This window comes from Netta rufina, assembly GCF_964035555.1.
Source record: "Netta rufina genome assembly, chromosome: Z".
Classification (NCBI taxonomy): Eukaryota; Metazoa; Chordata; class Aves; order Anseriformes; family Anatidae; genus Netta; species Netta rufina.
Genome location: NC_140126.1, coordinates 239,157 through 263,399, shown reverse-complemented (window position 1 = coordinate 263,399; position 24,243 = coordinate 239,157). Strand labels below are relative to the sequence as shown.

The 24,243-nt window shown below is 41.2% G+C and overlaps 1 protein-coding gene across 3 annotated transcripts in view; it reads right to left on the bottom strand.

Annotated features, from left to right (window-relative positions):
- Positions 1-4,074: 4,074 nt before the first annotated feature.
- The window catches only part of ST8SIA5 (ST8 alpha-N-acetyl-neuraminide alpha-2,8-sialyltransferase 5), a gene marked incomplete at both ends in the record, with an annotated part of 37,606 nt that continues 17,437 nt past the window's right edge, over positions 4,075-24,243 (bottom strand). For 2 of the 3 annotated variants that reach the window (XM_084305553.1, XM_084305554.1), the window contains 6 exons: positions 4,075-4,543; positions 5,543-5,635; positions 8,947-9,059; positions 11,338-11,482; positions 13,956-14,042; positions 16,202-16,294. In XM_084305553.1, the coding sequence (XP_084161679.1) occupies positions 4,075-4,543; positions 5,543-5,635; positions 8,947-9,059; positions 11,338-11,482; positions 13,956-14,042; positions 16,202-16,294 (1,000 nt within the window). The remainder of the gene's footprint in view (positions 4,544-5,542; positions 5,636-8,946; positions 9,060-11,337; positions 11,483-13,955; positions 14,043-16,201; positions 16,295-24,243) is intronic. The other variant, XM_084305555.1, reaches the window with a different exon arrangement.

The following is a 24,243-nucleotide window of genomic DNA, read 5'->3' as shown; positions in this document are numbered from 1 at the left end:
AATTCCCCTTATGTGGCTTTTCAAGGTGATCATTACCTACTCACCACGGTGGCTCTCCTCCCAGAGGTCCCAGCAGAAGAAGCCACCACGGCATTGCTCCCCCTTTGCAATTCCTGAACTGGCTTTGAAAACTCCACTGCAATCACGGGAAATATGCTAAAATATTACAATGGACCTCTCACCACTTAATCTGTTCTGTCCAAGAGCAAAGTTGGATTCCATAAATCAAAAGCAAACAGCTGAACTACTTTGACTAAATACTTCCTTCCCTCTGATGAAAGCGCTGGCAGGTTCATAAGCCTCCTCTGCCGACCTGACAATCAAGGAGAAGCAGGCCTAGTTATGTTTTTCTGACTGAATTTGCATCGCCAGTGTATGAAGACCCCAGGAGCTTCTTAAGAGATTCTCATAAATACTACCAGGAGTCGGTGATTAAACCACAATATTGTAATTTTCTCTCTCCCTGTCTCAGATCTCATATTCTCAACAGAGTGGGGATTACAGCTTGAGCTCAGGATGAGGTACCCGAGAGCTGACAGCATTTCTTCTTGGAGAGATCAGATTTTTGCATTGGGGGACTGATTCCTATAAGGATCATTGAGTCCAGCTCCTGGCTCCACACAGGTCTACCCAAAAACTCAGGCCATATGACTAAGAGCACAGGCTTTTGAACAGGTTCTTTGGAAAAAAAAAAAAAAAAAAGGTTAAGATTGAACATTTGGAGCTTTGACCATATGGGTGGGAAGGAAACAAAATAGCCTCAAACTCAGATAAATTACTGACATCAAAAACAAACAAACAAACACAAAAAAACTACTAATGGCAGAAAATAAGGAGGGTCCTTCTTTCTGCAACAGCCCTTCTCGTCGTCCGTTTCAGCAGGACGGGCAGAAGCTCAGGCTGGTCAGTGCTGGCTCAGCCGCCCCATGGTGACATTGCACAGGGAGCAACCTCTGCACAGGTGAAACCTCCTTGCACTATTTCCATCCTCCGCCCCCGCTCCCGCACACAGGACAGCAGGGATCTGAGCTTGCAGTGCCCACTGCGAGGCAAGGAGGCCAAGAAAAACCTGAAAGCTTCCACATATGGCGTTTCTGACAAAAATGCCATCATTTTTCAACCTGTTTTCAAGCAACACCTGAAAAGTGAATCAGAAAGTAAACACGCCTCAACATGCATTTCATATTTTATAGATATTTCTTTAAGTATCTTTCTGGCTTGCTAATTGCTCCCTACATCTAACTATACACCTATGTACACCGTCACAGGCACGTCTGGGCCTGTTTCTGCAGTCCCTACACAAATAAAATACCCATCCACTTGAACGGGAGCTCTTTTCAGATAAATGTTGCAGGACTGGGCCTTTGGTGCACATGTGCAAGTATCCTGCACAGACATTTTTAACATCATTAAAAAAATATAGTAGTTATAGACTTGTAACCCATCAAAATCTAAACACAGTAAAACTGCACTTATTACAGTATCGCCTAGGTGAATTTACATTGCTCATTTATATGAAGCAAACAAAGGAAAGGAAATGTCTGTGTCCCTGTAATTACAGGATAGCCGTAATTACAGTTTTGCTTATCCTTTTGCCTATCCAAAAAGTCCAAAAGGATTTTTGCAACTAATCAGGGATTTGCACCACTATTTTCCAACATACCGATGCTTCTCAGGTGCCTCCCCTTCTTTTTGAAGTGTCTCTTTCAACCGATCAGACTCCTTTCAGATGCTTTTGTTCACTTCAATCAACATAGTGAAGAAAAACCCTTACCAAAGAATGTATCCTTAGCAAAGCAGCAGCAGCAAAACAATACTGAAGACACTACCAGACCCTTACTCAGGAAGAGTAAGAAGTAAGGGCTCTACGTACCAGCTTCAGCATCATTCCTGTTATCATAAAGCTTAATACACAGCAAAATGGCCAACCTATGGGTCACGTTGCTCTCTACATAGCACTTCTGTTACAGCACTTCATTATCAAAGCCCTTTTCACATTATTTTACAAAACACAGCAAAGACAAAGATCTCTTTTGCATATTAAATCAAGGAAACCATTTCATCTACAAGTGCATCCTCGGTGTGCGGCACACCCCACAGCTAGCTGATACGAGGTGGTGCTCACCAACATGCAGCACAAGACCAAAAGCAAAAGACAAATACATAAAGCTTAAGCACAGGCCCTTCACCTACTCCTGGCTGGTATTTCCCAAGTGAGCTCTGACTCCTTCACGAAGAACATGGCTTGCTTTTAAAGTAATCAGACCTCTGGGTCTAGTGTAAAAGAAATACAGGCTCTTACATACCATCCCAGTCGCTGCTGGTCAGTAGGGACTTTTGAAACGGTGACCATCGTGCTTCACTTCCTTTTAGACCATTTTATCTATAGTGTGAGCAACTTTCAGAGCTCTCAGCATAGCGCAGAGGCTTTTAAAAGAAGCTTTGTGCATTCATGCATTACAAAATAAAAATCCAAGTCCTATTTGGATTCAAACACCCTCCCACAAAAGAAAAGCATCCCTCACAGAGGATGAGTACTTTAAACCCCAAATCTTTGTAACCTAAATACGACAAGACAAGGCACTGGACAACAGCCCAAGTGCTTCAGACTAACAACGTACACGAGAAAACTGCTCATTTTAGTTATGCCAGCACAGTTGAAACAGCAAACCTCACCATCCTGTGTATGCAGTCATACCGATATCAAAGGGCATATGCCAGCAGCCTACTGCACCGTGGTTCAGCAGCCAGAATAAACTCTGGCAGCATGTGGCATCTTTTCTGAGTCAGGATTTTGTCAGTTTAACTGTATCAGGTGGAAAATCAAGCTTGACATAACTGAGTTACATTGGCAGCCTTTTAAAGAATACACCAGCCCTTTTATCATCCTAGTAACATTCTCAACACAAATAAATACCACATTAAGACACCTGAGGTCTTGAAATGCATAATTTTAAAATAAGCGTCATACTCCAAGCCACAAAGTATCTTCACTGCCTTTTAACTTCCTTTCCTGCAAGTACTTACCACAGATACCTGAAAATATTTAACTCAACCTGCACAACAGCAGATCAACATCAGATACCCTCACAAAGTCTTTAATAAAATTGAAGAGGGAATGCTTTTTCTATCCAATGATGTGATATTTGAACCAAAAATCAATGCAGAACATCTAACCAGCATAATCCCCTTGTTATTTAGCCCAAGAAAAGGTTGCAGAAGTGTGAAGAATCACATTTCTTCAGTAAAGACTTCAAACTGAAGCTGAAATGGTCACGGTAGGAGAAAGTGCACACATTGCACATATGTTAGCAAGAAGGAAAGCATTACGGACAATGAGAAGAAAACATTATCAGCAGAGAAGACCAGAAAGGTAAGACACAGGAAAGAAGAATAAAGAAGCTCTAAAACAATTAGACATCATGATCAACACAGCTACCTGTTGCAGAGAATGGGAGCTTAACATTCTGTTCTATCCCAGCTGAGTAATTTCATAAAGTGACCTTGTTTGTTCCTATCAAATCTATCTGCTATTTTTCACCAATACTTTGTGACATTACAGAACAAAGACCTCAAGTTATACAATTGCCCTTAAAACTATAATGCTAAAGAATATTTTCAAAAACCCAAATGCCAGAGAACAGTGCTTTCAATAAAATCTGGCAATGCCCCAAGGTACTTGACTCAGAAACCTACATAAAGTCATACCGTATGCTAAAATTCTCCACCACCAATTCTCCTCAAAAGTTTGGTGCTTTTCTTCATAGTGAAATGATAACTATATTTATGTGCTCTGTATCTCTAAACCTATTGGAAATGTGCTTCTTATCCAACTTGCTTTCCAGGGTAGCACATACCCTGGGGCAGAGGAGTTCTGCTTCACCCACACTGTTACGGACCCAACTCTGCTAGCAGGAAGGATGCTGGTATCCTAGATCCTATGGGATGCAATGCCTTGAGGAAATTTATATCAAACAATTATTGCATAATCTCAGGGTGTAATAAAACCTCCTACACCATACACAGGTTTTGAGTTTCTGTTGCACTGCTGCATCAGACGAAGCAGTGTCTTTGTCAACAGCAGCCGCAGGTCCCTGTATGAACCCGCAGGATCCCCTTGCTATGCATGTGAAGAAAGTTGAAGATTTCTGAAGGCATAGCATGAAAACCAGGGCGAGGTTTCACATTGTCATAGTAGTGGTGAGTTATGAAAATCCCTGAGGGGTTCATGGGGAAGGCCCAAAAGCCAAAGAGGTGGACCTCTTCACAGAGCTCCAGGGCAGCAGTCACCAGGATCAGTCCTGTGCTAATCCGCTTGGCCCGCACCCCTTGGCCTAGCCAGTAGCGTGAGACATTGATGAGATACTGGGGATGAAAGTAGTAAACAGCTTGCTGAGATTCAAAATCATCCAGGACGTATTTGACCCGGATCGAGACGTCTGTGTTGCGGGTGTTGTAGAAAGCCGGCAGCAGCACAGAGGCATTTTCATAGACCTGGAGCACGTCGTAAAAAGGCTTCCTCCATTTCTCCAGCTTATGAAATCTAATTGGAAAAGAATAAGAGCAACAGTCAAAACAGTACAGACTCAGTTTGGACCAGCAGATAAGAAACCCGCAGCAGACTTTTACTGAGAAATTTCTGATACAGAGATAATTGAAATAATGTTTCAATTAATAAGGGGAATATATTTAGATCTGTAACTGAAATATCAGTATGAAATGTAAGGCAAAAATGCAGGGGATTAGAAAAAAAAATATTCTCCCCTTTTTTGACAATACACTCATTCACTCATTACAGTAGATGAACTTTGTAGACATTTCTGATTATGGCTTATTTCTCCTTTTATTATGAGAAGTATGTAATTTTTCCAAGGTTTGGTCAACTATACAATGCACTATGCAGTGCAGGACACTTAAAAAAAAAAAAAAAGGCAAATACCAAAGCAGAGGATAAACATTTCTAAATTCGAATGTCTTACTCTAACATCTAAAAGAAAACTGCAGTGCAAGAAAATGATGAAAAAATTAAATACATTCCCCCGCCAAGAAAGGTCAACAGGAATTAGGCCCATGGTCCCAAACCTGTCAGCAAGGTGGTGTGAAGATATTAACAAATTTAAAATTGAAATCACCTGGTCAATCCTGGCTCCAAAGTTTAACTGGCATTTTTGTAAAAACATATGATGATGTGTGTTTATTTAAGCATTTAGGGTGGGATCAAGTCAATTCCAACCTAATGAGTCCAAGACATTTTCCTGGGGCTTGCCAGCACCACACAGGAATTCCAGGGGAAGGATGACTCTGCTGTTACGAGTTTAGTTCATCGGCTTCCCACTTTCTATTATCAATGTGAAGGCTTAAAAGTTTAACACATTTATTTAAGTTGTTACTGATTCCAAATAACTTCACTTCATAATGAGAAGTATGATTCCTAGTGTTAGTTCTAAATAATACTGGGATAAAAATTGTCTTTAACAGTTAGAATTTAATGAAAGGTAGATTTGGAAAAGCAATAGGAGACAAAAACACAAAGTGAAATGACCTCTCTGTAATTATGCTGGGATTGACTGTCACGACGTCCGTCTTTACCCCAACGTCTGTGAAGTATTTCTCAGATATAGGGGGCAAATTGCATCTATAAAGGAAAAAAAATAGTAAGAAGGTTAAACAATTCCTCACACCTTTTCAGCACTAGAAAGTAGAATTAAGTGTTTCTATCAGTCAAAAAATCTAGAAACACTTTGAGAATTTAAAATCATATCAAAACATGTTGATGTCAGATCTGTGCATTAAAGTACCAAGTTCTTAGGGGCCATATAAAGACCTCTGTTCTCCCTGAAGTCTATCAAAGCCGTCCTCTTTTGGCAGATGTAGCCAATGTTCACTCATTTTGCTCCCTTAGTAGCAATTCAGCTATTTACTTTGGTAATTTAGAGCCAGAATTGGGACGAAGCTCCAAGGACAATCACCATCTAAAATCACGGACTTCCTCAGCACCAGCTCAATTGTATTCCCTAATTAATACACAAGCTATACTTCTAACATTGTGTTTAACATGTTTTGTTTTACACCCAAGGGAATTTAGGGGATATGCTCCACAAGAGAGAAATCAGTCTAGTTCCTAATTAATCCAAACCAACCTGCTTCCCCTCCTCTTCCCTTTGTATCTCCCAGAGCAGTGTAAGAGCAGAGGTTCTGACTGTACAGATTTGACAGTGGATGTCAAAGCTATTAGGAGCAAATATTTGCAAAACTTGACCTCACCCTGGCCTTGACCTAGATTCATCACCTTACAAAATTTAGGGCATACCTCAAGAGATGCTGAAATTACTGAAAAACACACTTGCGCACAAGCTTCACTTCCATAGGAAACTCAACTAAAAACCAAAAAAAAAAAAAAAAAAACTGCAGCTGTGCATTGTCAGAAGCAACATAAGGGGTCTTACACTCTTACACTCAGTTCAAGGTAATGTTAGCTATCTGCTGACATTTTCAAAAATTTTGAAGTCATGTACAAGCCACAATAAAAGTCATCATTGTTTAGATCCTCACATCTCAAAACTACTGCTGTGCCTAATTCCCAAACACCTCTATACTACTTTTGAAGATCAGAACTCAGTAGTAGAAAACCAAGAAGGCACCTAGGGTAAGCAATACTCAAAGTTTTCGCAGTGTTACAGAGCAGTTCAAGCTCTCAATATATAATTTCTCTGTCCCAGGGAGAGAGCAAGTATAGTGGAGCAAACAAACGCACAAAAATCCTTCAAAGTCCTTCTCAGACTCAGGAGGTTCATATCTGCCTCCCAGAGTCCTCCTTTATCAGGTCAGGCAATTTTTTTTAAACAACCTTCTCCTCCTCATGGGCATTGTTATTTCCAGCACTTTTCTCTGCTAGGTCATGCAACATCCTTCTGAAGTCCTCTAGCATTCTCAGTTCCACCTAGCACTGGGCACCATATTCATTAGATTATATTTGACTAAGGTTTTCAAATATTTTGCTTTAATATTTTTAAACAGTCATCTCATATTAGGATTAAGAAAGGTTAGATTTGTTGAAGGTGATAATTCCTTATAAAAACTATATATAAAAACTATAAACTTCCTTATAAAAACTATACCATCTGCATAATCTGTACTCTATAATCCAAAAATTCTTCCCTACAAAGAAAATAGTCACATTCCAGCATGCATCCAACATTTCATAACAGATCTCCACTCTGGCCAGTAGATGGAGATAGACAACAACTAGTAAATGCAGTTGGTGTCTGTGTTTTATACGTTCTATTGTAGTATAATTAATTGCTATAAGAATTCATTTCATAAAAAAATATTAGTTGCATGCTGATGACTACGAGCTTCCTGACAATACAAAGGTGTCCTGAAGGTATTGTTGAATGTTAGCAGTGCTCCATGGACAGTGTTTGCTATTTTAAATAATCATTTTGTTGCTGACCAAGACGGCAATTCCCAACAGTTTGGTGAACTGGTGTCAGACTGGAAAGTGGATCAGTTAAGTGGATTAAGGACACCTGTCTTTAAACACAAGCTCTACTTTAAAATTGATGACAGCAGACATTAAGCTCTTAAACATTAACACGGCTTTGAGCATAACGCTGGTCCCATATGTTTTGGAGATGGTGAACCAGTTTTTTTGTTGCACTAGTACTGAGGTATTCATTCATATTTCAGTTCTATTTAAATCTCTAATAAATTCCTGATACCAAAAAATCCAATATCTATGTCCTGTACTGATCCGATCTGCTTTTTTAAGCAGGTGTGGTACTGTCCAAGAAAGAGTAACAGTGGTAAGAAGGGACCACAGATTATGTGAAGCCTAGATTGTTTCATGGAGTAGAATTCAGACAATAGCTTAATACAAAGTGGGAACAGAAGGCAGAGAAAAGGGGGTATGAAATTAATGAATAGTGAAGGAAGGACCTGTAGAAAAATATTTTTCATTTGAAGCCAAATTAAGAATACAATGAGGCAAAATTTGGACTAATTTTTATGGTATTAAAACAGAGAAATTCACTGATTAATGAACAGTTACTTTAAGCTTACAAAAATATAGCTAAGGTCAGAAAATGGGCCAAGAGAAATAAAAAGATTTTCTTTTCTACAAAACAGGTCATGAATCTGTGAGCTAGCTGTCATATGCCATGACCCAAGCAAAGAACTTAATAGGATTCAGAGAGGGATTAGACATGCATATGAATAATAATAATAATTAAAAAAAAACCAAAAAAACAAAAAAAACCACTTTCCTTCATATTAAGGATGATGAAAATACTGCTAAATTCTGTTATCCAGAGATGCAGGTAACCCTGACCATAAAAAAACAGGGTAACTCCAGACAAAGTGGCGAGTGCAGTGTAAAGACACTGAAGCTTCAAAGTCACTTGGGTGTCTCTGCACAACCTGGAATCTGCGCTACTGATCAGCAAAACTTGCTTTATGCAGCACTTGAGCTCTGCATCCGAAGAGACTGCACCACTTTGCAAACACACCTCCGAGGCATGTGAGCTGTGTGGCGTGGAGCTCTTAAGGCCTTGCCAAGCCACTTCTTATGCAGAAGAGGTCCAGAACTGTCCCAGGAAATCATGGCCATGTTCACAGGACACTACACCTGGGCTAATGTCCACAGAAGGATAAATCCACAACTTGAGTAACAGGGCAGGCTGAATGAGGACATTAAGCTTTGTCAATAAATCAATGATTAACTACATGAGGTTAGGGAGAAATAATTCCCCAGAGGCTAGGTTTTCAATAAATATTATATAGTGAAGTGTTTTCTTTGAAATATCACCACTTTGTGCAAGAAGCAGACTTGACCAGTTTGTAAATCCCAGGTTTGCATGTGGGAGAGAATAGCTTAGCAATCTTTTATTTGTTATTAAAACAGAAAACAGGCAAAACAAACAAACAAAATGGTGCTGTGGTGCTTACCGAAACACAAAGTCTGCACTGTCAATCTCTCGGCCACATCTGCTGTTCTTCAGAATTCCTCCATTCCCAACCACTGCACATTTCTTGAACTGGGAGCGGTGGTATGGCATATCCTGCAACATCACGGCAAGGAAAGTTATTCTCCTGAACCATGGAGGGAAGAAGTCTTTTATTTATTATTATTTTTGGTGTAGCTGAATCTTGCTGCAGATGGACTAATCATAGGAAGCTGACGCTGTTTCTGGCCCATGGTATTCTCATGGTGTACATAAGCAGACAGGATTTTCTGTGCACTTAGAGATGTTGCGAACCATTAACTCAAAAAGAAAAATGTAATAACCTCTTTTTGGTCCAGACTTAATAATGGAAGAAGTCATTTAGAAACCTGCTTTCCCTTCTGACTTCCACAAGGGGGCATGAGCTGTAAAATCAGTGCACCCAAGGCATCGCCTTCCTAGCTGCCTGCATACTGCTGGCTGCCCAGGCGCTGATGTCCTGCTTTGGAGGAGTCTGCACGTTGTCCCAGAGCAGCCAGTAAAGCCCAGGAGGTCCCTCTAAACCAGATGGCACATCAGAGCTATTTATCAGAACCTAGGCCAAATTTTAGTGCTTGCCACTACTGCCTGTACTAAAAGAACTGATGATTATTAAACAGCACTTGTACCACCAGCAGTGCCTAGAGCCTTTGGTAAGGCATCTTTAAGGACTTGGATGTGACTCATCTTTCTGCAATCTTTAGGCAAAATTCTGTCATCATATGCACATACGCAGCTGCTGCAGAAGCCAGAAAGAGTGAAAATCACATCTCAGAGAGCAGAACTGGGCCATTGGGGTGAGAGGGCCGTGATGCTGCACTGAGCTGCACTACACTTTATGAATATGTAGAGGTGTGCTTATGTAAGCATGAGAGCGCTCTTTTTTGTACATACATATTTTATCAATAACTTCATACCACAAACTACAGAGAGACGTGGTAACAGCGTGACATTTCTAGGTGATTATTTCCAGGATCTTCCCATAGCGTTCATAAATCATGAGGCAAAAGGGCACGCATGCAATTATGCCTGTTTGACAAAAGCAGCACCTGTCTAACAGAGAAGCATGACAGAGTTGCCTGTGCTTTACCCAGTGGTTTCTTAACATGAAATGCCTCAGCAGTTCTGTAAAAGGATCAAAAGCTAGGTCTTCATTCTTAGCACAAGGCTTTGGTCCTTACGCTCTTGCTCCCTTTCTTTCAGCCTTGCATCTCCTATACTTGCCATGCAGCATCCCTGCTCCTAGGCAGAGCATGGCTTTGGCCCCACAGCTGCTGCCCAGTGAATCCCAAAGGCAATTTGGCACATGATAGACCCTGCAGAGCACTTTTGAAGCAGTCTTGGATAAATACAACAGCAGCTACAGGACACTTCCAGCCAAAGCACAAGCATCTCTAGTCTTTCATGCATTCATCTGTGCAATTAGGCATGGATTTGAGTACTGTACTCCTGGATGTAGATGTACCCATTCTTTGCACATCTCCAGATGCCAAAGCACTTTCCTGGATCTGAGTCCTTCCCCTGCTCTGACCTAGTTTCCCATGTGCACATTTAGACAACAGCACTGCCCTACCTTTTAGTCGTGATCAGAGAGCAAATGGATTAAAAGTTGTTAGACCCTCCAGGTCAACATTAATGACAGAATCCCATGTACTCGAACTGAGTATTTTCCTCCCTTTCTGAAAGGGACAAATCGCAGTTATCCCCTCAAAATACAGCATTTTAAATTCATGACACGTGCCTCATGATAAGTCAGTAGTCACATAAGACCATTTCTGCACATCAGTCACAAAGTGCAGTGGGATTTACCCACCAGTTACAACATTTGCACTTTGGCCCTCAGGTCAAGGATTATCTGCTGAAAAGGTTTTGAATAATCTTTATGATGGATATATTTGAGAATTCTGCAGCCTGTTCACAGATAAGCTGCAAGTAGGAATAAGGATAAAAATAGTCAGTCACTGTGAATATGAATTATAAAATAATCATGCCCTGAAAAAGCAGATCTACCCCAAATGTTGGATTGATTTTATGTGAATATTGTACTTTAAAAAGTTCTGTTCACTAACTGGCTTTTTTATTCAGTTTTATTATGTTACTTCATTAGCCGCTTTGCAGGTAGGTCACCAATATTCTGCAGGAAAACGTATGTACATTGCACACTAGACTAGATGACCATTAGAAAATAGGATAACCAGTTGAAATATTGTATCAAAACTAAACATATTAAACATAAAAGCAATGACATCTGCAGAAATGTCAAACTGCTAATTGCTAAATGCTTGGCTATAGCATATAATTTAATGCTGCAAGTAAAGTGAAGTTAAATCTGCAAATGGATTGAGGCACGAGGCACCTTTGGAAACATTTTGAAGATTTCTTGGTTGATATGGAAGATTCCACTAGTATCCACTTCATATTTCAGTTTAGTTCCCAAGGGAGTATTCTTCTGGGTGGTGAACATAAACGCAGGGGCATTGCAACACCTTGACAAAGTAGACCTGTAAAATGAAAAAGAGATCAATAAAATCTAGGAGCTGACAGCATGCTTTAGGATTTGCAATTACTATTACTCCTAAAAAGGCATTTTTATAAAAAAAAAAAAAATCCCTCTCTGCTTTAGAGGTCTTCCATTTTTTGTAAATTTACTCTTCACTGGGCAGAAAACACAGGGACTAAAGTCTTCATTTGAGGATGTGGAAGTTTGACAGGGCAGGGACACAGCAATACCTAAAGTCACTACCACACTTACTGTGTAGCATGGCACATTCCGATTACTCAAAAACTTTAAAAGGTCTTAGTTTTGCTTTTGACCTCACATACGCACATCAGGGAGATGGTAAAGCCTTGACAAATGGGTGCTAGCCAGTCAGGTCATGGCTACAACTCCAGAATCTCAGACAAATTCCCCAAATTTCTTTGTCCCTGGGATAAAATAGGATATATTTCAATGCCAACAAGAACAGTTTTGACATCTCAAAAATGGGATTTATGAGAAAATCTCAAAAATGGGACATGAGAAAATATCCATTAAGCTCTGATCCCCTTACCATAAGTTTCATATGAAATGCAAATAGGAGGAGTAACTTTCCAGATAGGGATCCATTCCCCTGATGCTTTTCTCCTTTCACTGGTGAAAGCCCTGACTTAAGCTCACTCACTCTCTCTCCAGAGACGGTTTGTTTCTCAATGTATCTTACACTTTTAATGAAAAATACGTCACAGCAAATGCACAAACATGAAGACAAAGCCAAGTGGCTAGATTATTTGCCTCTGGGGTATGTGGCCTCACTACAAGCTGGAAAAATAAGCCACTCTTCTCTGGGGGTTTTATTACAAGAATCAGAAAGCAAATACGGAACTATGCAAATATTTCATGATGTCCAGTTGCTATTACATACTTGACTGAAACAGAATGACATCGTATGATGATCAGATCAAGGCAGCAACTGAGACTGAGTAAGCCAATGAGTCATTTCAAGTAACTAAATCATTAAATAATGAAAAGCATGTAGTGGGACTGAATTGTGGTATCTGAGATAAGAATGCCTTCTTCATTAGTTCTGCATTAAGGAATTGGAAGAGATGTTCTTTAATCTATCATCCAAATAGTTTTCCTGACTCATATTCCTTAACATAAATGTCTGACATCTGACGGAGGACGACCATCCAGGAAATTGTTTTCCTTACTCTACAGATACAAAAATAAGTGTGATCTTTGCTTATACTGCAGGTGTTACTGGCCTGAGAGTGATGTTCCTCCAGATAGTCTCTAGATGGTTGTCTCTCATCGCTCCCAACTCTCAGCTGGTCTGTGCTCCTTGCACTCAGGGCACAGTCATTAGGACCCAGTTCTCTCACTCCAAGGAGTCTTTATAATAGAAGGCTCTAATCCCATATAGCTCTTTTTTTTTTCCCCTCAAAATGGGTTTCGATAATTACCCATCAAATATTTTACAGAAAAATGCATTAAAAACATATGTGAGGAAGTTCATATTGGAAAAAACTGCTATGAATCTGGGGCTAACAATTAGTTATTTTAAAAGTTATTTTAAAGATGTTAGTGACTAACTCAGCACATGCATTCTCACATTCTCTCATTAACTCATGCCAGCTTTTTCCTGCAATTATTAAAGAGAATTTGGGAGAAATCTGTAAGGCCTTATTCTGAATCACTGCAGTGATTTACAGAATTAACCAGTCTGTATTCCACTTTGAAATTTTCAATAGACCTAGCAGTTAGACCTACTACATAGACCAGTATGGCCCCCTGAATATGTTGACACACAACATTCAAGTATTGTTTTGGCTTCATCCAACTATTGCCTTCACAAGACCAGTTTCATAAGCCATATCTTGAAAGAACCATGAAGGACCTTCAGCAAAGATGAAGGAAGGTAAAGTACTACAGAAACAAACTGCAGAGGTCTCTGTATACCAGAAGAAACATCTGAAGATGGTCAGGCAGTAATGGCTGAGAGGCCATTAAAAAAAAGTAACTAATAAACAAGATCTGGCAGTACCTAATACACCACAGAAAAAATCCAGTGTGACTATTTTGTAGGCCAAATTTGCAGTGTCACCACTGATGGTACTATTTCACACCAGAAGAGAGTTTGGTTGATGCATTATATATAGCTTTTACCTCTCTGCTCCAGCCCCATTTCTGCTCCTCATTTCTGCCCAAATCAAACCTGGAAAAGTCTTTTCCAAATCAAATTCCCTGCCTTTGTTAGGAAGACTGTCCCATATGCCACAAGAGCTCTCTTTCACTCTCCCTGCTGACCTTTTACAGTAGAAAAAAGTCAGTGTTTAGTCAAAAGGATGGCACTCCAACAGTTACAGTGCTTACTCTTTTTATCCATATTGAAGGTTTGATGTCACTACGGGAAGCTTAACTCAAACTAAAACAAATCTTACTCAGTCCCATTAATATGGACCTTACTCAGTGCCATTTATGTCGACCATTCTTACTTGAATAGGTTAGCTTCTGTGACATTCATCTCCCATTTGCACATCTGGAGGCTCTTCCACCTGTCAAACAATTCAGTTTGTTTCACCCTAAAAGATAAAAAGAAAGAAAAGCAAAATTCTTTATTACATGGCATTCACCTCCTTCAGCTGCTGTAGCCAGGGTACCACGAAACAGGTGTTTGATAGGACTAACTAGTCAGTCCACCTAGTGCAAAACTTAGTTGTTTTTTTGTTTGGTTGCTTTTCCTACTCAGAGGTCACAACTCTAAGCCATGTATATATACCTCCTCAGATGCTCGGAACTGATTTTTCTTCATTGTATAAACTGCAATTTCACACATGCAGGGATAAGCATATTTGGGGAGAAGAGAACGTGAAAAGCTCCTTATGTAAGGAGCTCTCCTTCCTTCCCCCTTGTTAATAAATATACTTTCAGCTACATCAAGCAGTGACGCTCCTAATTCCACTAGTCTGGCAAAGGGTGACACAATTTTGGTGGTATGTATTTCCACCACTTCTACCTTAAAAGTTCATACACACTTTTCTGCATTTGGACAATGGATATAACAAAGGCCTTACAAACACCTAGAGCTAGGCAGCAATGTTATAATATGGCTGGGAAATTTTGAACTCTGAGAATTATTCAAGACTGATAGGTATTAATGAGTTTTCTTCAACTTTGAGGGCTTTGAATGTTCTGATAAAACAAAGACTTTTAAGGAAAATATATATTTAAAGTGAGTAGAACTTAGGATTTCCCAGGCTGTGGAAGTTAGAGGAAGGAATTAGGTCATATTGTACTTTCTGTAGCCCACCAGAGCATATTAACTTGGAAATCTTCCATTACCGTAAGGGCTGACTTAGGAAATGTACCACATCAGGAGGAAGCACATCAGAAGAACCCAGCATAGTAAAAGAGCTTAATGTCAAATGGCATCTATAGCAGAAGTAAGGCTAACTATCCAACTGAGCAGGAGACCACTGCATTCTATATATCACTGGAAAAGATGAAGAGAAATGAGTAATTCTTTGTACCATGTGATAAGTATGCAGAAGAGCAATTCAAAACTCACCATCTTCAGCAGAACACTGGCAGAAGTGTCACATTCTCACCCCTTCTATTTATTTTTAAGCACTGCAAGTCAGCAGGCAGTGCAAAGTTGCTACTTGTGTACCCTTCATCCAGTACCAAATACAGAAGACAAGGACATAACCTACATTTTTTTTGATGCATAAAGTCAGCAAGGGAGACATGCTTGAAATTCACACAGACCTGAAGCAATAACTTCTATTTGCTGTGGCCTTGATCACTTAAAGCTGTGCCCTTATACCGCTGCACTTTGAGCTGAGACTGTCAGACTTCACACACCTTAACAAACCTTATGGATTCTAGGTAAGATAACTACACCACTGGTTGTAGATATAGTAAGGGACTACACAACGCAAGCACCTAAATACAATGTGATGCCAAAAATGCAGAAGGACAACACAAAAACATCCTTCTTTGCTTTCCAGTCAGCTCCATGGGCAATCTTTTTTGCCTGACTCCATCTCTTTAGCTTCATGGCTACATCTCAGCCATCTCATTAGTTTCCTGATGTACATACAGTACCAGACAAGACAAAACACAGATATTTTATGATTTCTCATAAATGCATTTTTCACTGACTGTTATTACTGAAACTCAATGCTGCAGAAAATTAAAGCAGTGGGCTCAAAAGTACAAATGGGCTCAAAAAAGATCTAAACAAATTAACAGAGAGGTTTATTGTCCACTCTGATTACTGGAGTCTAGACACCACCTACTGCTCAGAGAGGCCCCATGCCAGAATTTGTTATCAGGTCAGGCTAACCATTTTGCCTCATTTCTTAGCCTTCACTACTGTCTGTCATCAACAACAGAGCATGAGGCTAGACAGACACTTGTCATGAGTCAGTCTGTCTGTTCTTATCTTCAGTAGAGTGCCTGGAATATAATATTACACATAATAGTGCAAACACTGCATTTAATTCCAAACTGGGAATACTGGGCCTGAACAAAATGTCTCAATGTACTTAAAAGGCTCAATTTTTTTTCAAATAGATCTTAGATCAAATTCAAATGTCACTACTCACCTCAGAAATCCCTGATGAGATCTCTATTGAAAGAATCTCTTGCACCTTAATACTTCCATAATTTCATCATAAATTATCATTTCCATCCTGCCTGAAAGCAACCTTTTTAGCAAACATTTATTCATACTTACATAGACAAAACCTTCACCTCGATGATGTCCTGTCGTAATTCCAGGCATTTGGTGGAGTTGTATTCCAAAGGCCCTTCATAAAACTCAAAATACCTGAAGAAGAACAAAGACAAAGACTATCAATGACCCTTATACTAGAACACTTGTCTTACACTTCAACAGAAACCTGCTTTAAGTTGTGATTTGTGATCCCTACCTGATGTGAGACTACAACAGTTGTCCCAAGAGCATGTTGTTACTTCACAGGAAAATTGGGGCCCAGCACAAGAAGGACACGGAAGTATTGGAATGAGTCCAGGGGAGGCCATGAGGATGATCAAGGGGCTGAAGCACCTCTTCAATGAAGACAGGCTGAGGGAGTTGGGGTTGCTCAGCCTGGAGAAGAGAAGCCTCTGGGGAGACCTTACAGCAGCCTGCCAGTACCTAAAGGGGGCTGCAGGAAAGCTGGGGAGGGACTCTTTGTCAGGGTGTAGTGATAGGAGAAGGATTACTCCTTCTCCTATGGTTTTAAACTAAAAAAGGGTAGATTTAGATTAGATTTGAGGAAGAAATCCTTAACTCAGAGGGTGGTGAGGCACTGGCACAGGCTGCCCCAAGGAGCTGTGGCTGCCCCATCCCTGGCAGTACCCAAGGCCAGGCTGGATGGGGCCTTGGCCAATCCGCTCTGGTGGGAGCTGTCCCTGCCCACAGCAGAGGGGTGGAATTTAACGATATTTAAGGTCCCTTCCAACCCAACCCATTCTATGATTCTGTGATTCTATGATTCTACGAAAATACAGATGTCATTGCTAATTTTAGAACAGCCACCTACGTCCAGTTTGTCCATCCCTACATGGACTCAAATGCTAATTTTGAGATGTTCAAGAGAGAGCACTCGGTTTCTATTTAACTGATTTAAACTAAGTGGACAGGTTTTCAAACAGCATCCAACACAATTCTCACTTCCTTAGGCATTAATTGGCTATGATTTCAGCAGAGTTCATCTCTCTTGTAGGCATGGTAGCTGCCAATGAAAGTCAAGGGAAAAGCACTGATTACTTAAGGTATATTGTTTCCATCCTTTGGGTGTCTGAATGTGCTGAGAATTTTAAAAACAGTTCCTTAAATTCTTAGCAAAGTGCTGGTGGTTTCATCATGCCTGTGGAGACTGTTGCCTACCTCTGAAATTGAGCTTTTCTTCGTGATTTGTTTTCTTGGGGTATATGGGGGGGAGAGGGAGCTGGGATTTTCTTCTCACAAAAATTGAGATGGTTTTGAGAACAAAAGGATTTGGATGCTCAGACACATCAGATATGACAATGCTAGTCTTAATTAAAATCTGACATAAATGTGTGCTTTTTCAGTTGAACTCCTCTACCTCCACCATGAGACTGGAGTTAAGGAGAAATAAAACACAATGGCAGCAACCCATGTTAGGGGCCAGAGAAAGCCCAGGCCATCCAATGAATTCTGCGAAACTGTACTGAAATGGCAAGAATGATTTAGGGTATAAACCAAGCTCTACATCACTTTCATCCCATCACTGTAAGTCTGTAGTAAAACTCGATTCCTAAGAATGGGACATACCCATGCAGCTGTTATGGGCATAATGGAGAAACACAAGCTGATGACCTGGGGGAATGGGTATTACAACAGAAGCTAGATCAAGTTATTTTTATGGATCCTTTAAATTGTCAGATTCACAACCCCGTAATACAACCTAACCTTTGAATTGTCAATAAGAAATAAAAGTACTAGATTCCCATAAGAGCTTTATTCAAACCATCATCCAAAATGTAAAATTTTGATGTTGTGTCATTTGAAAATAACACCAAAAATCCTATTTGATCTGAATTTCTGTTCAGTTCCCAATATAAGACCCTTACATAGAAAAACCTTGTTATTTTTATAAGTGGTTCATGTTTACAGTTAACAACAAAATCTGGGGGGATCCAAACTTTGAGCTGTTCTGGAGAAGTTCTCATGCCACCCAGGGAAACTGTATGAAGAGAACGTGCCCAGAAAACAACATCTCCAGGTGTCTCCATGAGGGCCTCCTAAAGCCAGAAGGATCTAAAGTTCCTGAATGTTGCCTTTTAAGTACTCAACTTGATAAAGCTAGGAAGAGAGAAACCCACAGGAGGGAGAAAGGGACTATAGTATGTGACTGGAAAAAACCCAAGAGCCTCCCAAAGCAATCTGCTACCAACTGGGAACATTTCTAACCTGTCAAAAACTGCTTTGAAGTGTTTCCTTCACCCCTCACTGAGGTTTTTACCACCTCAACTTTGCCAAAACCCAAACCAACCACAGTGATCCAGCGAGGGACAGAAAACTTGATACTAAGAGGAAGAAGCCAATGCTAAGAAGATGGCAAGAGCAGAACATCAAAAATTCTTAATGAGGAAGTAAACTTATTACTGTCAAGAAATACAGTAACCCAACAATCTTTCAAGAATGTGACTATTTGGAAGTGTGTTCGCATATTTTTCAAGGAAACAAATACATTTTTATGAGTTCTGTAGAAGGAATTTTGTACTGTAAGTGTTTCATAAATCCTGACAAATCTCGGAAAAGGCTTCCTCAGCCCCCATAAAGGAGATGAAGGTCATGCAACATGGACCTTCCTCTGGTTTCTCACCAAAAGCTTTGGGCTCTCCTTCTAACTTAATTGTTCACCTGGACATTCAGCCCGTACTAAAAAGCAGATGAAATCCATTGCACTTTTACATCTCCTTTGTGCTTGGCTTAGTGGCGCTGGGGCTGAACAACTTGTGTATTTTGAAAGCTGCTCCAGCTGAAATTGGTTTAAGAGCTCCTCTGATACAGCCTCGCCAAAGCCCTGTGTGGATGTACTCCAGGTACATTTCCAAAACCAAACTGACTTCATAGGACTTCTGGCTGGTCACAGCATTTTACAGGGTGAAGGGGTCTTGTCTGGCTATCAGTCCAGATACAAAAGTAACTACACAATTTTTCACCCCCCTTCAGTACTCATTTTTCTTACTGTGTTTGGTGTTATCCATCCTTTACTTTGGCTCATTGAGTGAGACAAGACTGGGACCCTGAATGTTCACGTTTTACATGAAGGAATTGATAGAGGCAGGAATACATCCCCATGCAACACTCAGCACCTTGCACACCACTCCCACCTCTCCCACCTCACTTCAGGAGGAAAGCAATGGTGTATCAGCCTCGTGCTGTCTTTCAGCCCAACATCAGGTTATAGTAACCTGTGTGTGCTTCAAGACAGCTAAGAATGGTAAAAGTCTAGGTGAACATGCATTTTTATCTTTCCTGTGCACTTCTGGTTGTGCTGCTAGGTTAGAGAGCCGCAGCCCAGATGTCAAACAGCACGTTATCACACGGCAAAGCTGGCCTCAGCGCGTGGCACAGCAGACAGAGTTGTTATTTTATGAAAGAGATGAAATTTTCTGAGTCCCAGAGGCTCCCTTTGATCATTGCCTGCTTAACCAATCCATGAACCAAAAAAAAAGAAGAAAAAGGATGTGCTACCAGAGAGGCAGAAGGGTAAGGGGGAAAGAATTGCACAAAAAATAAACCATATCTGGATCTGAAAGAAATCCACAAGGCAGCGATGCATTTCCTTCTCCAGGAACGTACATGTTCTTCATTTGCCCCACAGCTTCTCCTCCTCCTGCTTCAGACACCGTGGCAGATTAGCAGAGGCAGCTCCCCGCAGCTCCGGCTGACCTCTTCCCACACACAGGCTTCCTGCTGTCCTTTCCCCCAACACCAAGCTCTATTACAAGGAACACGAGCTCCCTCAGCCCCTGTGGATGTCCTCTAAACCCAGCTCCTCTGCTCAGTGGGACCTGCAGCCTGGTCCTGCCAGGAGGATTTGGAGAGCAGCCCGCCTGCTCTCCCACAGGAGGCATCAGTCTCACCCACTCCCCGGGCTCCAAGTGCTGCTCCTGCCTATTAACTCCTACTCCAAACCACAGAGCTCCCCGTGAACAAAGACACATTCGCCTGCCAGCTTAATTAACACCAATGGAAACTGTCCTCCCCGTCATCTTCCTCAGTATGATATCCAGCTAAAATGTAAGGGTGTAGTGCAGTTTATTTTGATTTATGCTCTTGATTAGTGACAAGTGATACTCCTGACTACGCTACTCCTTTTGCTATGAGGAAGGGTTGCATTTTAGCTTTCCAGGAATGACAGGCAGGTTTGACATCCATGAAACAGTGTGTATATGTCACCCCAGAATCTCCTTTCTTACGTGTCACCCCAGAATCTCTTCTCCCTGTACTGCTTTCCCTTCCTTTGCTGAAATCTAAATTTTCATCCCTCAGAGGTCAGAAGTCAAAGGGAAAACCAGTCCAGGAATCCACGGTTCTTTACAAGAGGGAACATGACGACAACTGAGTCACAGCAAACCACACGTTTTCCCATGGCACTGGGAAAGTGCACACAGCTCACTGCTCAATGTCCATTCAGGTCAGTTATACCTTCCAAATCTACATTTTTCCAGGATCAAATCCCATATCTTAACACCACAAGTGCTGGGAGAGGACTCTTTTCATACCCCTCAGTGCTGAATGTCCAGAAATGAGATGCTATTTGCTCTGTAATTTTCCCATTTTAAATAACCATGACTTTCTTCTTTTCTAACCTTCATGTCTCCCATTGCAATCTCACTTCCAGCTGAGCAGCTTACTGAGCTTGAGAGAGAGATCCGACTTCCCAATACACCAGCTAACGCTCAGGTCTTTGATCATCTGCAGTCGGGCTGCTCCTGCTTTGATCAAAAGTAAGCTTTTCTTGGTCATGCAACATGAATTAAAAAGCCGGAGGCTTCAATCCTGTCTTCAAGTGACATTTGGATTGAGGCACTGATTTGTCTGATACATTGCACAAAGGTTTGAAAATATAATTGAATGTAATTGTCAGGCGTCTTTTAAGTGAAACCATTTTCTGCTGCACAAACGCCCTCCCGTTTTGCTCGTTCCTGCAGTGCTGGTTCTGCACTGCTCGTGGTGAGGCTGCAGCGCTTACACTGCAAGGGAGCAGAGTACCACAGGAAGGATTCCACCTACCCTGCAGGAAAAACAAAGATCTTTCCAAAAATACACATTATCTAGTGACTAAGAAATGAGAGCAAGTGAACTAAGCCCTGCAGGCTGAATACTTACTAAGAGAGATGTCCAATTTGTGGTGCTTGCACTCATCAGTATGGGCAGAGCCACGGCCAAGTTCAGGTCTAGAGTCATCTTCCTCACTCAGGAACCTTGCAAGTGTGCTAGGGCACAGTCCCCAAAGCACATGGGGACTCATATTCATCCAGGAGGACTAGCAGAGGATCCACAGAATTTTTTAGCAAAAGCACTGCTCAAGTGGAGCATATAGTGATTACAGGGGCTCTGGAAAATTCAGGCAAAACAAAGCCAAGTAGGTACTGACTTCATCACTCTGTTTGAGTGAGGGACCAAATCCTGCCAGATTTTCCCTCTATTAATTATTCTATGTGACGTGACGATGTGCAAGGTTTGGTCAAAAGGTTTAAGGGCCTGACATTTTGATCTTTTCCCCCCCCCCCATAATGCAACCTATCACTTTGCAAGTCATATCCTCCTACAACTGCACACATGCACTTTGACCTTGGTTGGAAGGCACTTAGGTAAATCCCTGCTGGGCAGAAGAAGGTGATGTAGAGGCAAGTGAAGGGCAGGCAGGAACAGGGACCTCGGGTGCCACCCTCACAGACATTGCCTGGACCACAGGATTAGCATGGAGAACAAGAGCAGGCCATGAAGCTGATGGAAACCATAATGACCTTTCATACTACACCACATAAAAGAAAACATCTGAGGATGTACTGGTGTTAAATGAGATCCAAGAACGAGCACGTGAAGCAGAAATGTTTGATGCACTCAGATTAATTTACACTTCTCTAGAGCTGTGGCAAAAAATATCTCATTGCTGTACGTGTTGTTTCTGCCCTCTGAGAGGCTGTGTTGACTTCTCCACACCAGGCTGTTGCTTGAAAGACTGAAGTGAGAGAGAAGTTGCTGTGGGCACAAAGGGAAGGCTGAAGAGGCAAGAGTCTTCTTCCATAGAGGTTGATGAAACTACCTCCACCTTGGGGACAACAAATATGAAAATAGATGGTTCACATCCCTCCTGTCTGTCTTCTGACGATGCCAGGGGCACTAGCCTTACCTGGTTTAAATCTTTTACCATCTCCATCTCTAATGTTAATATATACTTGTGTCTAATTGATCACTAACTTTCAGTACGTGGCTGTAGCTACAAACAAAATGTGTCATGCAAAAAATGAAAATGTAAGTGTTCACAGAATGGCTAAGGTTGGAAGTGACCTCTGAAGTTCATCTGGCCCAACCTAGCGCTCAAGCAGGGACACCTAGAGTGGGTTGCCCAGGAAATACTGCATCCAGTTCTGCTGCTTCAGCTTTGAGGGTCCAAGACACTGAGGACTTATGAAAGGAACTATAAGAATGATTTGGGTTCCAAAAAGTATGAGAGACATATGATGCTTAATCTAAACATATGGTGACGAAGTAGGGGGGACCAGTGCTGCACCAGGAAGCAATTCCTAGTAGCAGAAAGCTTTTCAATACAGAATACCAAGGAAAATAATATCCAGTGCTTTGGAAGATGAGGATAGAAATAGCATCTTTAGCTCACATATGCTTTTCTTTCTAAAAGAACTGGAATAATCAAACAAAAATAAGGAAATTAAATTCTTGAATAAGGACTCACACTTTCCCAACATTGTGTACCTGAGTTTAACAGCTATTAACTTATGAACCTCCTGAGTACCCAGCTAGGATATTTTGAAATGTTTGGCTAGATATCTCCTCACAGTGTCACAAGTTTGTCTGTGGTTTTGGTAACAGATAGCGCCAGAAGTGTCCAGAAATGTTTCAGGATCCCCTACCTATCTTCCAGATTTTTATGTTAAAACAAAAGTGCTTCCACAAACCAGACATAAATTCAAATATTTGATCTTTCACAGAGGAGGAGTAACTTTTATATTGCTGTCCCTTAAATTTAGTTCGTTGATAGCTCTACCTCCCAATTAACCCCAGAGAAGTGCATGCGTCAGTCTGCCATATCTCAGAAGTGTCCTGTTTCTGGAGTCCTTATCTGATCTGGTCGAGTGACTTCACAAGCACTTTACACATCTGTACAGATGAGATGATAGTTGTGATACCCTGGGGATGTGTTTTGCACCACAGCTATGAAAGTTTCTGGCTAACTAGTACTTGCTGCTCCCTGCCATTCTGCTTTTGATAACCTATCCTCACATCTCAATACAAAAATCATTTGGGATCATTTGGGATTGCCTGGCTCTGCTGCCCTAAACCACATTAGGAGCATGAACTGACCACACATCCACTCCTGCCAGTGCCACGTTGTTCCCTTCTCATCCGTCCACTTATCCAAGACTAAGGTTTCCTCAGAATTTCCATCTAACATACTGTTCAGTATAGCACAGCTGGTGGTGAAATAGCAGGACCTAAAGCAGAAACAGCCCTAATTGACATAGCAAAGCCCCTGCAGTGTGTTCACTCACCGGGGATAAGCCCATCTCACAGACCACACTCACAAACCAACACCACAGCTCCCTGTGCCCCTTGGGTCTCCTCCTCCAGAGACTGCCACACATCTCCATTTAGAGGCTTTTCCACTGCGCAGTGTCACCCTCAGAACGATTTATTGGAGAGCATACTGAATGGGCTTTTTGGAGGAGACTTTGTTGTTTCTTTTCTTTCCTGATCACCATATCAAAACAGCACCAGCTGCTGACAAGCAGCAGCGGGGTATGCTGCAGGGACTACTGTTTTACCAGATCCATTTCAGAGCTCTCCAGTTTTAATAAAACTGCTGTTCAGTTGTTTTAATCAAGCCCATTCCTATCACTCTGATTGAAATAAGCTGCTGATGTTGTTATCCGTACAACCACCTGGGAGGCATAACAAAACATATGACAACACTTATACATCAATAACATCTCAAAAACACATTTTAGCTTATCATCGCAAGCAATGGCTTATTTTTTCTTGTGTTTCTCAAG